The sequence below is a fragment of the Parasteatoda tepidariorum genome, chromosome 1 (genome assembly GCF_982258835.1).
Source record: "Parasteatoda tepidariorum strain Cologne lab strain chromosome 1, Ptep-v5.0, whole genome shotgun sequence".
Taxonomy (NCBI): domain Eukaryota; kingdom Metazoa; phylum Arthropoda; class Arachnida; order Araneae; family Theridiidae; genus Parasteatoda; species Parasteatoda tepidariorum.
This window is the reverse complement of record NC_141755.1, coordinates 3459048-3477470: the sequence shown is the minus strand read 5'-3', so window position 1 is coordinate 3477470 and position 18423 is coordinate 3459048. Positions and strand designations below refer to the sequence as shown.

Genomic DNA, 18423 nt, shown 5'->3' with positions numbered 1-18423 from the left:
TGGATCTTGAAAAAGATAAGAAGAATGCATAGAACACACATGACGATGTTATTAGATTTGAAAAGTGGATTGCTGGAAAAAATTGTTACCATGCGAGAAATTCAATTCGTATTAATGGATAGTGTTAGAGATTTTCGCATCAAACCTGCCTTGTTTGCTGCAGTGGGTGCATTCATTCTTTCTGTACGCTAGGCCTGGGCAATATACCGTAATACCGTCATTTACCGGTATTTCTTTGATACCGCGGTAATGATATTCGGAAGTATATTCTTCGGCAATACCGAGTTATTGAACTTCGGTATGCCTGCACCTCTCGGTACTCACCGCTAGCCAATATCTTCGGCCGACCGGCGGCGAGGAAGTGGCGGTATGGTATGGTATCTAGGAGGTATTGGTATGGCACGTGATTGATTTAGGGGTGAAGAACTCAAAGGCTTGCGCGTAATATTTACGATACCTCCTCTCGGCAGCTAGAAATTTTTCCTACAATATATTGTGGTATCATTTGACTTTAAAGCGCATGCGTCATATCCGTGGTATTGGCGATATCGGATTTCAAACACCCGCGCGTTATATCAACCCTCCATGGTATACTTAGTTACTGATTTTGGTTTCATTTTGAGAATAGCGTGCTTCTGATTTTAAAAATATCCGAGATTGTCGGATCTCCTTGTGATGTTTATAATTGTGTTGATATTTATAATTGTTGATGTTTATAATTGTGTTGATGTTTATAACTGTTTTGATGTTTATAATTGTGTTGATGTTTATATTAGTAATTGATGTTTATATTAATAAAATTTTTCTGTTTTAAAATAATGATGCTTTATAATTAGTTGATTCCATGGGATAATTATGCTGCGAGCTAATATAGGATAAGTACCCCATTTTTTTTAAATGATGCTCTTTAAACACATTAATTTTTAATTGCAAAATAGTCTTAGCATTTATAATATACATAACAATTTAATTACCGCGGTATATCATAATATCGTGATATGAAGCTCACAATATACCACAATATCGAAATTCTGACATTGCCCAGCCCTACTGTACGCATCACTTTAGAAAGGATACATTTATTACTTGGAAGAGTCGGCTACAAATTAGTAAATGAGATGTATAAAAACTATTCGATAGGCCCCGCACCACTCTTGGACTCTGAAAATGATATATATGTTGAGCAAGATGATGTATAAATGTTGATCAATAAATTGTTTAATACTTTTGCATCCAATAACCAGTTAACAAAATATAGGTCCAGATTATGTTTACTTCAGAATTTAATGTTGCAAAAATAAATATTTATTTTGAGAAGGTTTTTTCCAATGGTAAAACTTTTTGAAAGAGAATTACTACAGTCAAACCCCGCTATAGTGAACAGAAATTTCGGTCCCTTGAAGGTTCACTTTAGCGGGGTTTGACTGTATTTTCAAGTAATTTAAACTCTAATATTGCTTTCATTCCATATCGATGTCATAAAGTGGGATCAAACAATGATCAGAAATATGTTTGAGGTCAATGAGAGAAAAAGAATTAAAAACTAAATAGACGTTCGCATATGAGTAAAATGTACTTACTAGATATTTTGAGCAAATTGGTTACTCTAATTTTGATAACGATGCAGATTCGTTAAATTTTAAAAAATAATTCAGTGTAATTTTCTCAATCAATTCCTCAAGAGCATCGGGTTTTTTTGAAAAGGATTTTACGAATATACATATAGATATATTTAATAAACGTAGAAAATATAAGGGCTCACTTTCAGAAGAAAACAAATGATGGCAGAAAAAGTGATTTTAAGTAGAAATAATATAGCTTTGAAGAAACTTACGCATATGTAAAACGTATTTAAAAAAAGAATTAAAACTAAGTTTTTTTTCTTTTAATATTCAGGAAAACATAAAATTGTAGCACTTCTGATACACTAGTATGAATTTGACAGTGTACCTCTCAGAGTTTTATTTTTTACAAGACACGTCAAAAACCCAGGGCAAGTTTCATTTTAGACATTTCATTAGATACTAAATCATTCACAATACTTGCATTATATCCTACTATATTTGACTTGTATATCACATATATAAAAAATGTTAGCAAAACTAATAATGGTTATCTTAATACTTTATTAGGTTTATATTATAACTATGAGTTGCTAATCATTATTCATTTAAATACTGATTTTACTTTTATATGAAACTTGAGGCAGACTTTTTAGGTCTGATCCTCAATATTTGTTATTAATTATATTCAGAGGAGCAGAATATGACCGCAGGAACAAGCCTTTGGGGGCGATTCACGTTGCCACAGGGAAATTTTTGGTCCAACAAAATTTTTTTTTATTAAAAAACATTTGTGTATTTATTAGTTCAAATTCCACAAGTTAATAAGTGGGACCTTAAATTTGAGTTCAATTTTACTGATTTCTAACACATAAATTATGTAAAATCAAATGAATCTTTCTCGTAAATTTTGTTTTCCAAAATTACCTTGGAAGTTAATAACATGTAACTAGGAAATTTATTCGAAAATATTAGAACAGCCTTTATTATGTCTATTTTCTAGACAGGGTGCGTAGCCAAATCTTTGAATCAAAAATAAGCACTTTTTAAAAACTTTTCTAGCACTTTACAAAAATTTTTAAGCACTCAAGAAATTCATATTCAATGATATTGAAAAACAAAAACTTTTTATAAACAGTTTCAGCGTTAAAAAAAAAACCAAAAAGAAACGGGCGTAAATCGAAACAATCAGTACTTTCCCACATCACCGAGTGAATTCAACTTGACCCTGAACTCAGAACAAAAGTACCCTTACCCCCTACGTCAAAAAAAGTAAGTAAAATAAACAAGAACAAAATTAAAAAGAAAAACATTTCATAAGGATCCGATATTTTCTATCCGAATTGGAGCACTCGGGTTTCAGTTTCAAGTATGCGCAAGTCATAACGTGGGTACGACATGAAGTTCGCGTGAATGATTACATAGCTAACTCTCCATTTTTCGTGAAATGCATGGGATCCACCAGATATCACTGAAGGGAAGGAAAAAAAATTATTCGGAAAAAAAAAGCACTTTTAAAAACGAAATTCCAAAAACACCTTTAAGTACTTCTTACAAACGTTACGCACCCTGCTAGACTATGGAGTTCAGCATTGATCGAAAGTACAGTTTCGATTTTTGTTCTTATTCACACAAAACTGAAAAATTACCTTAAAGGCTTCAGCACTCCTATTTTTTTTGTAATTGCATGATTTAGGGAAAGGAGGAAGATAATGTTTTTCTTATAAGCTGATAGTTTTTACGTTTTTAATTACAGATAAGATACATTTGTATTTTGCACATTTTTCATTCCCCCACAAATGTTACTTAAAAAATGACAAGCAAAATTGGTCATTCCTCTTGGAAGAAATGCAAATTTTCCCTCTTTGTATATTAAATCTGTTTAATTGGACCACCCAAGAAGGAATCTTTTCACTGAGCTTGTGGTTTTAACACTAGACCTAGACATTTCAGTTAATGACCATGAGCTATAAAAAATGAAACAAATTTTGAGTTAATTTTGTTTATTGCAAAAACATTGAATTAATACAATCTGACAGGTGGTCCCATTGTTGTCTTGACTGTAAGGGAGCGAATATTTTGCCAATTTTTCTTCAACAAGGAGACTAAGAAATTAATAGCCAAGTTCAAATTTTGGGCCAACTCCTCAGAAGTCATCTTAACGTGACCAATGGCAACAGCTAAACACAACACCTAGAAAAAGAAATATATATTTAGCCTATTTCAGACATTGCATTGAGTAGTAAAGTAGGTAGCAGAAATTAAATCCAGTAAATTCTAAAAATCAAAACCAAAGCTATTTCTATAATATTCAGAATTTCTGATCAAACGAGAGCCCAGTTGAGTTGACAGCATCAATACTCTAGGACTGTAACCAAAACTCTAAGAGTTACAATGGTAATTAATATAGGGATATATCCACAGTTCATTGCACACACAACACAATGACCTTGGTAAATATCCCAACATAAAAGTTTAGCTCATATATATTCTGACATCTCATGATAGAAACAGGCACTAGCTAACAAAAATAACACATGAATAATAAAACTATTCCTACAACATTTAAATATTAGTGTCAAACAGAGCTATAAATACTAACAACTCTTTTCTCAACACTTAAAATGGCGAATATAATGGGAGCTCAGAAACAGCCTCTAATTTTCTTCATGAAACTAAGACATTTAGAGATCATCACAGCAGCAAAATTGTTTTATTACACTAAAACAAGCTCAGAATATTTTTTCTCAACACTAAACTCAGACTATTGAGCATTCATCAGAGCCTTAATTAAACATTTTAAATAGAATCGTTAGTTAAGTGTCCTCAATCTGTCATATAAACTTGCTTACCATTCAGAAGAAATTAGCCAACTACACTCACACCTTGGATGATTAATATATTCTTTTAAATTGTCCTGTAGTTTGTTTGCCTACTGACTTAAATAATTTAAACAAGTGTATGCATTTAAAAATATTTTAGGCCCATTTAGGCAAAAAATGGTGCAAATGCACTATTTTATTATACCTCTTGGAATAACCTGCATACCCAGCATAAGGAGAGCAGGGAATAGAAGAGGAAAACAAATAAAAGTGAAACTAATTATGATAATTTTAAAATCAAATGCTCTCAGTAAAAGATAGCAATCATAACATATCAGATAATACATGCATTAAAACATCATAGAGCAAGTTCAGGACTAGAAGTTCAACATTTTAAATTGCATCTAAAAGAACAATTTAAATATTCAAAAATTCTGATACAATTGCAATATTATTATATGGATTGATAGCTTTGAAAAGTAGATAAAAAAAAAGCAAAACTACACAACTCCACCACTGCATACAAAAGCTGTTACTGCAAAAACACATTCCTAAAATCCTGATTAAGGGCTATTAAAATTAGCCGTAATAAATTAACTATATCCGTCAAATTACAGTACTTTTATTGTTGTTTTTTAGACTGATTAAAAATCCTAATGATTGATGATTTTTAATGCATCAATACTGCAAAAACTACTGCAAAATCAGGATAAAGCTAAAAATAACTATAAAACATTTTTATTCAAAAATATCAGGACACTTGTAACTTTTGAAATCTCTTGATTCTCAAGACACTCTTCAATTACAATGATAAAAGACCATGCCATAATTAATTATCAATGTAGATGAAATAATTATGAATATTGAAACAATTCAAATCCATATTCTTATTACAACAATTAATGTCCACAGTTAGGGAAGCCAAGCATGCCAAAAAAGGACAGGTTTGGAGCAAAACTGTGCCAATCTTCATGATACATAAAATAAATGCAAATTATAATTTTAAAAAAAGCGAAAACATACCTTCTTCATTTGGAACTTGATGGTAGCCTTAACTTCATCAATCTTAGCCATCATGGATTCATTGTGAGTAAGAAGGGAAGGAAACTTGCCAGCCTTGTTTAATCCAGGGCCCAAAAGCCTGGGGATCTGCTTGATCAAAGATTCAGAAGCAAGGAAAGCATCGTACTTCTTAGCTGCAAAAAGAGCACTAAATTTTAAAATCAACTCGCAAATATGATGAAATATTTATAGCAACATTCTCAGGGTTCATACAGAGATCAGAAGAAGAAATCCAAGGAGTTCAAAATTTGAAGGACTTAAAATTTTGACTTTGACAAACAACTTCATCAAGAAAAATTAATAAAGTTATCACTTTTTATCATATTTATCATATATATCATATATATCACAGTTATCATATAATTTAGTTTCTCTGATTGAATAGCAAAGTCATCAGCGTACTTAGTAAGTCCATCTATGCAACACAATAATCTAAGGAGTTTCAAAGGATTAATTTAGAAATCTAAGTAGTTCCGAGTACTCCTCAGAGACTTATTTCCAAGGAGTAAAAGGAGTCTGTACGCACCCTGCATTTTTGAACTTGTCTGGCAGTTAATTAGATATAGGAAGATGACACTACCTATACTACTCAAAATACCATGGTTTTTATTGTAGCACACTGCGGACATCAACACAATATCTATTATGCTGGAAATACTAACACAGGTGCAAACAGGATGAACTTCGAAGTTTTATTATTGAACAAATCAGTGATTTTAAATCCAACACAATGAAATAACATCAGTTCACCAAGGTGAAAGATAATGATACAGCACTTCATAATACAAATCACCATGGTAAGGTACAATGAAAACTGTGCAAGGAATCTTAGGAAATGAATGTGCCCATTATTAACATAGACAAAACAAATTACTTATCAGGGATCTGTCTAGGTTTTTCTGAGAGGTACCTATTTTGTGAAAATTTAAGACATAATTTGTGAAAATTAAAAATTATATTGAAAAATTCAACACAAAAATATGAATTTATCATTTCTTACGGGATACAAAAAAATAAAATTTAAGATAAAGTATTTTGTGAAAGTACCGCTAAATGTTAGTAAATTTGGTCTGGACAGACACCTGACTTTACAATACCTTTATATAGCAGTTAGAGCTGAATTCCCTATCTTTCCATATTCTCTTAGGTGCCACTGCCAAGCTACAATGCAATTAACTTTTGGCAGAATGTCCACAATTGCAGTGAATATTTATGTGCTTCTTACTACTCAAGTTTCAGAACTATAAATAAATATGTCAAGTAGATAACTAAGGTCAATTTTATTTAAAATCAATCTACTCAACCTACTTGTTATTATAGCACTCTGATGACCCATTTCATTATTAAATGATCTGGAGGGAATTCAGGTGCACTATTGTCGACAGCAATCGGGGAGCTTTAAAACTGACTTAATCCAAAATAGCCTTCATACAATTTCTATGATAATTGTCAGAATGAAATCCTTGAAAGATTTAAATTAAATCCCTCACTATCATTTTCATCTTACTTTAATATTGCACACAAATAGGAACTTACTTTTATATAAATATAAGTAAGAGGGTTCTGAGTGCCTACTTACTACAAAAAGCAATGGAAAACATTGAAACTGTATTTAAAGAAAAAAAAAATTTTTTAATACAACACAACAAGCGTAAGCAAAAATCAATTAAATAAAATCAATCCTTTTAAAAGGATAAGAGCAGCAATTTAACCTTACACAATCTTAAGAAATAAAACAAATCAAAAATTGTCAGGCAGATAACTAAGATTAGTTTCAGTAAAAATAAATCAACTCAACCTACCATTTTCTTATAGCACTCAGACGACCCATCTCATTACATAATGATTTGGAGGGAATTCCGTTGCATAGGAATACAATGTTCTTTTGATTAAAAAGAACTATTTTTTAAAAGTATAAGATATATAACCAATGTAACAAGGAAGTACAGCATGAAACTATTACAATATAAGCAGTACAAAAAATTTGCTTACAGGGCTCAGCACATGTCTGTCGAAAAATGTGTAGAAACTTCGATGAAGAAATCAAATACAACTTTATATTATCATTTTAATGATCTGCCATCGAAATTATGTATTTTAAAGATAGTGACATTAAGTGAGAAAAGCAACTCACGCCAAGACCTGCGCTTAGTGTAGCACTGTTTAAATACTTCCTGATATCATTCTTAACTATCACCTCAAAAAGTATGAGCAAAAAAAATTTAATAAATAAATTTGTAGGAAAGAATTTTATGAAAGTACAACTGTGATAGTTCACTATTATTAATCCTTTCCATCGATATTGCACTAGATTAGGAACCTACCAGTGTATAAAACACAAGCAGGAGGGTTCAAAGTGCTCGCTTAATTCAAATGTCTAAAAAAAAATCCAACCTACATAATTTTTTAACAAGCTTTTTATTCTTATTCAGCTTCTTTAAAGCTTCTGCGTCCATGCATTCAACATCATTTGCCTTTGCTTCATCACAATGTTGTTGATCACCAAGTACACACACCTTAAATTTAGGTCTTGGAATATTCTTTAGCCTAAAAAATAAAATTATCATTCGAGATTTTATATAAAAAGAATTACAGCTCAAACTATCAGTTTTCAAACTAAATTGAAGTGTATATTGGGATACTCACATTTGAGGATCAGGGTACATGTAATACATTAAACCAAGTAACAATATACATTATAACCACAACATTGTCTAATGTCCTATGTTTAAACACACTTGTCTCATGTTTTAACACACAATATTGTTTTACAACATTAAGTCGCAGTAATCGTCACACGAGTTAGGTTTTTAATTAATTAGAAGCAACCTTCCTATCTCGGATTTATGAGAAATTCGAATTATCTACTTCCAAACCTTCATCTATTTTTTTTCTAAAAATAAACAGCTTAAAAAACAAAGGTTACAATAGATATCATTAAAGTTAAGAGGCCTTATAGTTACATTATGTGTTTGCTTATATCAGTAACTTAATCTTAATTCAGATGCCTGAAATCTTTAATCACTATACTGGTATGCCGACTTATTTTGCAATGTATTGTACAGGTCTTAAGGTCAATTAAGTTATGTATGACTAAGGATAGTGTAAACAGAATAGTTTAACTAATTTTCATACATCAAATGGATAAAATACTTGAGAAATAAATTTCTTGGTGAATTAAACATCAAAACCATGATCTGGTTGAACTTTCCACAACCACAAGCATGCCCAGACATCTTCACTAAGGTTAACAATAATTAAATATCACAATTCAAAGTTTCAAAGGTTTTTGTACAAACCATATTAAGAACATTTACAAAATAGAAAATATCTAACTGGCTGCTATTCATTTCATAAGAATTCAGAATTATTCAGGGATGAAAGTACCAGTTAGCAAAAAAAAAAAAGCTGAATTCTACATAAACACAATCAAACACTATGAAATTAATAAATGTATGGAACTTAAAAAAGCTTTGAAAAAGATGAATTCAAAGTAAAAGCTTTTAAAAGAATTCTAAGTCTCTTTCAATAAGACAAAGTTAGATCAAGATTTAAGATTTATAAAATGGAGCAGAAGCATTTATTCAGTGAAATTTAAATTTTTCCTAATTATAATTTTAAACATTTTTGACCACTACTATATTAAAGAAAATTAAGCATTATCTAAGACCTAATAAACAATAAAATTGTAAATTCAGTACCATGTGGCAGAATCTCAGCGACTTTGTCACAAAACGTTACAGAATTTTTGCAGAAAGATTTTTTTTTTAAAAGTGAAGCTTTTCTACTGAAATTTAATCAAACAGGACAGGGTATCTGCTACATTTTAGATTTTCAAATTTATGACTTTCCATGACAAATTCCTAGAATTTTTCACAGCTTAACTAAGTTGCTATTTTCTCTGACAAAGGCACTAGAAATTTAAAAAAGCATTACAATAACATTCCTTGAAATGATAGGTATAACCAAAACTGTTATACTCTGCATCGTCATATAGATTTTAAATTTTAAAAACAGGGTAAAGAAAGAGTTGGAAGCAATAAAATAGCTGGAAAAAAAATACAAAAGCAAATAATTGTTTTCTTCAGAATTAGATTCTAAAGATACTTTTCTTGTTGATCCGACAGGAAAGAAATACCCCTAATTTTTCTGTTCTCATTTCGGAATTTAAAAAAATTCGCCAATAACTGGCTTGCTTCAGCTAAAATTTAAATTGATAAAATAAAATAAATAAATAACAAAAATTCTGAAACCACAGAGATAATTAGCTCTAGAAATGTTTTTTTCTCTCATTTTTTGAACACCATAACTTTTAAAGAACATGATAAAAACATTTTATAATTTAATAAAATGATTGAGTGGGGATTTTATATCACCATGAAATGGGAGGGGGATATTTTTAAATTGAAATTTAAAAATTAGATTTTTCAGCAACCTAAATTCATGATTTTCTTTAAAAAATAGCTAAGATCATGACATTTCATGACAAATTTTGTTAAACTCCAAAATTCATGTCTTTCCAGGTGCGGGGAATACTATGAACATAATATTTGAATCATGCATTTAGATTATCACATTCTGATGTTGAGCTCAATTTATGCAGATAATATTCGGCAGTTATTGATAATCATTTCCACATGGTTTTTAAATATCCAGAGATATTTCAAACATCTTACATTAGCGCTACAGAGTTTTGTTGCAGATAGCTTGAAAAAATGCTGCTAAAGGGATTCCGCGAAAGCACTAGCGTATTATTTTTCATATAGAAAGGGGAAATATATATCGTGCTCCCCTTGATCTTAAAAATTACAATCAATATAAATCTTTTTGAAAAGATTTTGTTTATTCTATTCAATAATCTCTCTCAGACATATGCAGGGGTCTGTCCAGACATTTTGTGAAAGGTCCGTTTTTCGTGAAATTGTAAAAAAATTACTCACTTTCTTTCAAACCGGGTCCGCTTTTATGAATTTGTGCAAATAGGGTCTGTTATTTAAACAACAAAAAAAAATTTCAAGGAGTTTTTCAATTGTAAAGACATACAAGATTATGCTCAACACTGTAAAATTATAATCAAAAAAATTAAATTTTAAAAAATAAACAATTGCTCCTTCTAAATTACAGATGCAACATACTAATATTTGGTATTTAGCCTATACTGCTGAACGCAGAATATTCATTTAGGACGAATAATGGAAGAATCGTCTGCCGAAGACAAAACTTAATTCGATTACATCCATCTTTCTTGTTTTCTGGCCTGGAAAGGGTTTATTCGATTAACAAAATAATAATGAAGATAAACAAATTTGTGAAGGGTCCGATTAAAAGAAAAATCATTTTGTGAAGGGTCCGTTTTTAAGTTAAAATATTTTGTGAAGGGTCCGTTTTTATGAAAAGATATTTTGTGAAGGGTCCGTTAACAGGCCCTAATTTCATCTAAACAGACCCCTGATATGACTAAACTATTTACAGGTAATTTTAAGGCCTTAGCATGGGCTCTGCATTTTAATTTAGAACAGTTAGCTTTCACCTTTATCTTCTGATTGTTACTAACAGTTTTAGTCAACAACTATTTTATTTAACTAAGAAAGCTCAAAAAAAAAAAAAAAAAATTCAGTAACATCGTCCATACATACTTTGTGTTCACAACGATCAAATGCGTGCATATACAAACATGGGAAAGACCAAAAATAAGAACTGGCAGAGTCAGGATATGAAATTATAATGCACGGTTGAACAAAATTAAACAAGCAAAGCACGAAAGAGGAGATCCACAGATCAATGTCTTTCTGCATAATTCATGAGGAATATCAACATGGAAAAGAAAAAATCTCATTATGGAAAGGAGAAAATTTAGCACTTTTAAAAACACCCAAACAAAAAAGCACCATTAAGAGTTTTTAAAAAATGAAAATTAAAAATAAACACCTTTAAGTACTTCTTAAAAAAGCTACACACCCTGAAAAATCATATGGATTTCAGTAGCAATAACTAGAAATTCTATTTTCAAAAAAAAAACAGCAATATTGTCATGTCAAGTGACTGATAAATTCAAACATTTACTATCTTTTTTTATAATAATGTAGTTAAACTTGAGATAACACAAACACTGAGAACTTAGAAAAAAGAATCAGCTGGTAAGAGTCAATAAATACCAAGATTTTGTGTAAATAAAATTAGAACTTTTGATTGGCAGAACTGCAAGAAAAGTTTGACTTAGTATAAACTAGCGGTTTCCAAAATTGCATGAATTAGCAAAAGAATCACATGCCTGATTAAAAAAGAGTAACAGCTTCCTCCTCTTTTATATCTTAATTAAAAATTTAAAATGAAACAAAGAAACAGGAATAATTGTGAGTCCTACTCAAAAATCCTGAAAATTTCCAGAGTAAAATCATAATTGGCGTATATTCCGAAAAATTCATATCTTCATAAATTTAAATTTTCAAAACTTATTAATATATTATAAGAAATTTTAAAATATATGCAGCGTAATTTAAATGAAAAAATGATTAATCACATTTACTATACTACCAGGAAAACTATTTACAAATGAAAGAGACGGCAAGCATAAATTAATCGCAGCTAGTGAAAAATATTGATTTTTCTGGAACACAATCTAAGATCTGAATTTACAATTTTATGATTCACCAACAATTTTTAAAACACAATAACAGAAAGCTTCGACACCAAATCAGTTCTCCAAGGTGAAAGATCATGAAGCATCACTTAAAATTTATTGATTCATCATTATGGTGTCACATTAACAAAACAATCGGAAAAGTCAAGGGCAAATCATAATAGGTCACTCAGCAATTAATTTATTCTATAACCAGGGGTCTGTCTAGGCTTTTCTGTCAGGTACCTATTTTGTGAAAATTTGGACATAATTTGTGAAAAATTAAAAATTATATTAATAAAATCAACAAAAAAATATGGATTTATCGTTTCTTAAGGGATACAAAAATGAAATTTTAAGAAAAAGTATTTTGTTAAACTACCGTTTTTCCTAAAATTGAATTTGTGAAGGTACCGCTAAGCAGTAGTAAATTTGGCCTGGACAGACCCCTGATAACAAAACATGCTATGTTTTCAAATTGCACCCATGGTTAAAATATTTCTAAGCATGAATTTTAATATCTTCACAAATGCAATAGCAGTTACAACTTAAGCTACTTTAATTCAGATTTAAATGAATCATCAAAGCTTAACAAAATTTTATTGTGAAGGCACTTGCCCAGGAACTGAGATACAAACATGCCAAACCACATTTCAATTAGAAACCAATAATATTTAGAGTAATTTTATAAACTTTACCAACCAAGAGAATAGTATAAAAAGATGATATTATGGCTGCATTCAAGGAAAAACTAGAAATTTCACAAGGGGAATCTTAATTATTTATGAGCCAAGAGGCTTGCCTAGGTTTGAGAAGTTGCAAAGAATATTGTTTTGCTACAGATCACACTTAAGAAGTTTTCGTGACAGGAAATTTTAATCAGTTTCAGTACCATAATTCAGTTCTCCAAGGTGAAAGATCAGTGTACATCACTAATGAGAAATTTTCATCATAAAGGTACAAGTGAAGCATTAAAAGTAAAATGTGATAATGAATAAACAATACCAGTGCTGGTTTAATGGGTCATAAATACACAATTATTTCGCACTTATTTCTGCAAAAATAAAAACACGTGTAATATTATTAAAATATAATTTTTAATCTAATATTTATGAAGTTGGATTTCTATTAAAAATGAAGTGCAAGTCGTAACTAGTTCTTAACATTGGTTAAACAAATATTCAAAGATTAGATAAATATCTACTTACCATCACTGGGATGCAGTTAGATATAATTAACGGAAGAAGCAGATAAAATCTACTAATTCCTCCCCAATATTTAAGACCCTGGGTGAGGGGTCCGCTAAGAGAATCTTAGCTTCCTGGATAAAATAGTCATGCTGATTTTAAAAATCTCAGTAATAAAGCATTAAACATACTATTTTTGGATATTTCAGACTTAATTACTTTAGAAATTTAGACGAAGTTAGACATGAAAATGCATTATCATTATCAGCAGGACTAATTTAAACAGGTAAATCAGAAAATTCTTCATACTTGACAGTTCCAGAGAAACGTTTGTCCTTTTGGGGATCATAATTCTTCAAAGCAATTTGGAGTTCTACTGTTTCAAGGAACTTTCTGGGCTTCTTTGTGGCATTATCTAGGCATGTGTTCACACACTCATAGAGTGTATCTCTGCTAATTTTTGAACTGAAAAATACATTAAAAAAATATCATAGAATTAAGAAATGAATTATATTCGAACAAAAAAACTATTATGATAAACTGGATTACAATTATAGATGATGATTAAATAAGATTGCCATACCTCATCCTCTACAACACACCGCGAACACAAATCAGAATGACACACTCCAGCCAGATATCCGATCGTAGTAATGAAATTTAACTGTGTTGCCACATTGACATACAAAGCTCAAACGAAAAGAGAGTTGAGTTGTGTGATGGAAATGCGCTTGTGCGTAAAAGGAACAGTTCTTGACGCAGCAAGTTCTACGGTTTTCCGTTTGCAACACAAGTGCAAACAGTGTTTCTTTCTTTGCTTGAATTCACGAATAGGATTTTTTTCAGAATCTTTACTTTAGTTTAATGAAATAAATAATCTCATCCTTTTCATGTTAAACAATGTTCTTTCGCTTCATTAATCATAATGTAAAATAAAAGCAGTAAGTAAGTTTTTAACATAAATTAAGAGGTATTATTAATTCATCTAGGGGAGAGAAATAATTATTTATTGGCGACGGTCTGGGAAACATCCCGGAGGATGATCCGAAGACATGCCATCACATTTTTGATCCTCTGCGGAGGGGATGACACCCCCGCTTCGGTAGCCCGACGACCTGCGCACGAAGTCGAGCACTTTACTGTAGCACAGTTTAACGAGGACCAATACCGCACACCCTCGGTTCCTACGCAGACTGAGCCATGTGGTCACCCACCCGCACACTGACCGTAGCTAGTGATGCTTGACTTCGGTGATCTGCTGGGAACCGTGGCTTAACGATCAGTCCACTGCGGGACCTCGAATAATGAACCTATGGACAGGAACCATCTATTGAGATGCTCGGCTCTGCGTGGGGACTCTGAGGTGAAGCGCTACTGGAGTGCCCGACATCTGTTAATGAGATAGTGACTTTTTCTCTTACTTGTTGTTCACCTTTTTGAAAGAGTTTGTCATTTTCTTTTGCCATTAGAAATAAAATTTAAAAAAAGTTTTCCCGGGAAGCTGGCAAAGCTGGACCAGATTTATAAACCATGATTTGAGGACAAATCAATGGTGCATCAACGAAAATAAAATAAATAAATAAACTTAATGAAATTTATATTTTAAATTGCTCAGTTGGTAATTGTAGTCAGTTAGATGCCACACAACTACATAAGCCTTGTTCATTCTAGGACTCCAGTTTAATCTGTGAATTGTTTAATAACTTTTATAAAGTTTTTTTGAAACGACATACTTTTCTGTGAAAGTTTTTATCTGAAAGAGTAAATGACACGAAATCTTGAAACATTAGTCTTTTAATTAATGAGTTACATTAAAGAAAATAACAACAATTCTGATTATATTTCTTAGATTGTTCAGCCCTGTCTTAATAATCACACAAAACATATATAGAACAGTTTAATAAATTTTTTAGTCACCTTACATGAACTATTTTTTTTTTTATCAAATCTGTTTAAAAAAAATAAGAGCCATTCTAAGATTCTGATTGTTAGCTGCGTCAACACAAAAATGACTGAATGTCAACAATAATACAAGCTTCCTATAAAACCGAAAGAAATTTAGAAAACTTCCGTTGTATCCCTTCGCTTATGTTATCATGCGACTTCATATTTTAGGAAGTTTTATTATTGTAATGTGTGTTTAAATTTACAAATTCTAACTGATTGTGAACCTAAAAACATTTAAGAAAATTAGTATCAAAACATAAATAAAGTGTAAGGTTTGGCATGTTTTGAGTGTTATCCTTTACTACTTGGTTTTATTTATTGTGTCACTTTGGGATATTACTCACTAGTTTATTATATTTCTTAATTATTTTGAACTAAAGCACCTAAAAGTTAATAACGAAAACGGACCTTTCCGCCATTTTTAGTTTTTTCGTATAAAAGATCATCGGTAATTTCTCTTTGTCTTTACAATCTCTTTTCTAAAAAAATATACAAGACTTTTTTCTCTTTTCAAATTGGAATTTATATCATTATTATGGCTTTTGCTTAGAGTTGATTTCTGCTTTTGTTTCACAACAAAACGTCTGTATTAACGAAAAAATTAAGCAATGAAATGAAAGTTTAGTTTTCCGGATACAGTTTTTATTTCAAATTTCAGGAAGAAATACAAATAACGTTATTTTTAGGAATTCATTACTCATGAATTCGTTGTTCTTTAGCCAAGAGAGCCATTTTCGGCTAGATAAGCTAAAATTAAAAGCGAAAAATTGCTATAAGCAGAATGCGATTTAATTGAGGTAAGTTAAAGGAAAATGAGAACTTGTTTAGAGAAAAAATAAAAATTTCGAAAATCACGGTCAACAAAAGTATAAAATAAAATTCTTCAAAATATAATGAAAGGAAAATCACAAATATGGATGAATGTAATATCCTTTTTTCCATTTGGAAGGAAAGGAGAAAATATTACAATTTGATAAACGAAGACATTATATTTGAAAATACGTTTATGCAGGTAACTACCATTTAAAAAAAAAATTTTTTTTTTAATTTATTCAATCAGAATTAACATAGAAATGAAATAAAGGAGATACCTGCATTTCATAAATTTTCTACATACTTAATTTAAAATTTTTTTCCGTTTAGTTGTCAAAAATTTAAAAAATTTCTTCAAAATATTAGTATATTTAACAAGTTATGTAATATCTATTTTTTTTTTTTTTAAACTGTAAAATCAATAATGGGGATTTTGAAAAAAGCCTTCGGATCAAAAATCAAAATGTACAAAATAGCAGGTTACAATGATTGACTTCCTTAATGTCTATTTTTAGAAGCCTTATTAAATATCAAATCAAAATTAATGATGTGTCGCGAAACATTTAAATACGTCTTCGAAACCTTACCGATCAGAATTAAGGAAAGAGAGATGAAAGAAAAAACTTTTTAAATGCAGGAGAAAACTGAGAGGTGATTATCTATCCCAAAATCAATCATGTTTTGATGTTTCTAATACCACCTCTATTGGTCACTCGTCAGATTTTGATATCGTTTTTATTTTAACCTCACTTAAATATTAATGTGCATCCCTAATGTGTGTATAACTTTTGAATTCCATTTTTGGCACGAATTGTAATATATATTAAGAAATGATTAACGAACATTCTGTAAATTTATTAAAAATTTTCTTACAAATATCTGATTGAAATTTGTATGAAAAAAAGAACTTATTATTTTCGGAAAAATGCCATTAAGCCCTTCTCTGTCAGCGTTCGACATTTTTATGACCGTATGGTCGCCGACGCATGACGAAGAGAAGAATTGCATCTTCGAAATTGAATTCGTCTCTTAAAATCCTGCGATTATTTTTGTATTTCTGAATATTGCTAAGAGATGGCGCCACTAGACCCACTTTCTTCACAATTTTCGCAGTGAAATTTACCGCCTTGAATTGAAATCAAAATCATTTTCTACTTTCTTTAATTTCACTTTCATTATAATGAACGGTAACACTATAGTGTTACCGTTGCATATAATCTGTAATAAAATGTTTCAGTTTTCTGATAAACGTGATTTTTACGCCCTGATGTCCAAGACTGATTGTAAAGCTGTTCTAATGGTTAGGGTTAGAAAATTATTTTCCAAAGTATCTTAAAGCAGTAGGGTAATAAATATGTGTGTTATTACAGGGTATTTTTATGATAAAACTTGTTTGCATTGCAGGGAAATGTGGAAATCAGTGGGCGTGACATCACATATTTCACCACCAATAGGTCAAGCAAAAAAACTGCTTGCGGGCAAAATTTTTTTGCACTTTAGGATTAATGTTCAGCATTAAAAAAATGCTTTTTATGGGTCGGAAATTCGAAAAAAAATCCGACAGAAACGGATTTAAAACCATTTAATAACAACTAATTAACCTAATAGTTAAGTAATTATATCATAAAAAAGTGTTTCTTCGGAATAATTAACACCTAAAGGTCAATAAAGTACCTTTCATACATAAAGAGCTTTTTACTTATGAACCATTCATTCTATTGACTCTTGTATAGCCTCATTCCATTCAATACGAAACAATTCCTCTCTTATATTTAGTTAGCCATCAGATGCGGAACAAATACAAATTTGTATTTTTTGTGTATAAAACAAGTATAACTTCTAAACTATTAGTCCAATCATTTCCTTCAGTTCAGGTTTAAAAAAAAAAAAAATGCGTGGTATATAATGCTTCACTTGAGGAAATTCAATTCTCCCCCACAAATAATCACTCCCATTTCCCTCAAGAAAAAAAAAAAAGGGGGGGGGATGCCCCAAGGAGAGTTTTCAGATACAATTTAAAATAACGTAACAAAGAATTCTATTCAAAAAAATCTTAGGTATTAATTTTTCGAAAATTTTACATTTACTGGACTATATAGATACTGTTTCTTTCCTTTTTTTTTTTTAGCAAACGAGCGGATACCGAAATTTGTGGAAAACTCAGATAGGTGAGAATAGACTAAATACCTCAGTTCTTCTTAAAAAGGATAAGAGGATTTAGAAAGAAAGGAAACGAAGTGGTGTTTAGTTAATCAGTGAATCTGTTTGTAAATAACTAAATAAAACTAACTTACAATTTATGAAACACAAAATTTTCTAAATGAAATTTTAATAATTTTCGTGTGATTATAAACGCTTGTTAGTCTGGAAAAACAGGATCTAGGTCTAAGATAAGGCCTCATTTAATTTTT

The 18423-nt window shown here is 30.5% G+C and overlaps 1 protein-coding gene across 1 annotated transcript; it reads right to left on the bottom strand.

Annotated features, from left to right (window-relative positions):
- Positions 1–3548: 3548 nt before the first annotated feature.
- On the bottom strand, positions 3549–13894 carry RpL10Ab (ribosomal protein L10Ab). Its single transcript, XM_043041915.3, has 5 exons — positions 13836–13894; positions 13562–13717; positions 7845–7993; positions 5408–5580; positions 3549–3755 (listed from the first exon to the last, which is right to left on the bottom strand). Exons 1-5 carry the CDS (start codon positions 13838–13840, stop codon positions 3585–3587), a joined length of 654 nt encoding a protein of 217 aa, XP_042897849.1. The 5' UTR covers positions 13841–13894; the 3' UTR covers positions 3549–3584.
- Positions 13895–18423: the final 4529 nt, after the last annotated feature.

Bases quoted from the DNA above. Each gene is read 5' to 3' on its own strand.
- RpL10Ab (XM_043041915.3), bottom strand. The intron at 7,994-13,561 runs GTATGAAGAATT...TTTATTTTTTAG, and splicing joins CGTTTCTCTGGAACTGTCAA to GCTAAAGAATATTCCAAGAC. The intron at 3,756-5,407 runs GTATGTTTTCGC...TTCTTTTTCTAG, and splicing joins TCAAGTTCCAAATGAAGAAG to GTGTTGTGTTTAGCTGTTGC.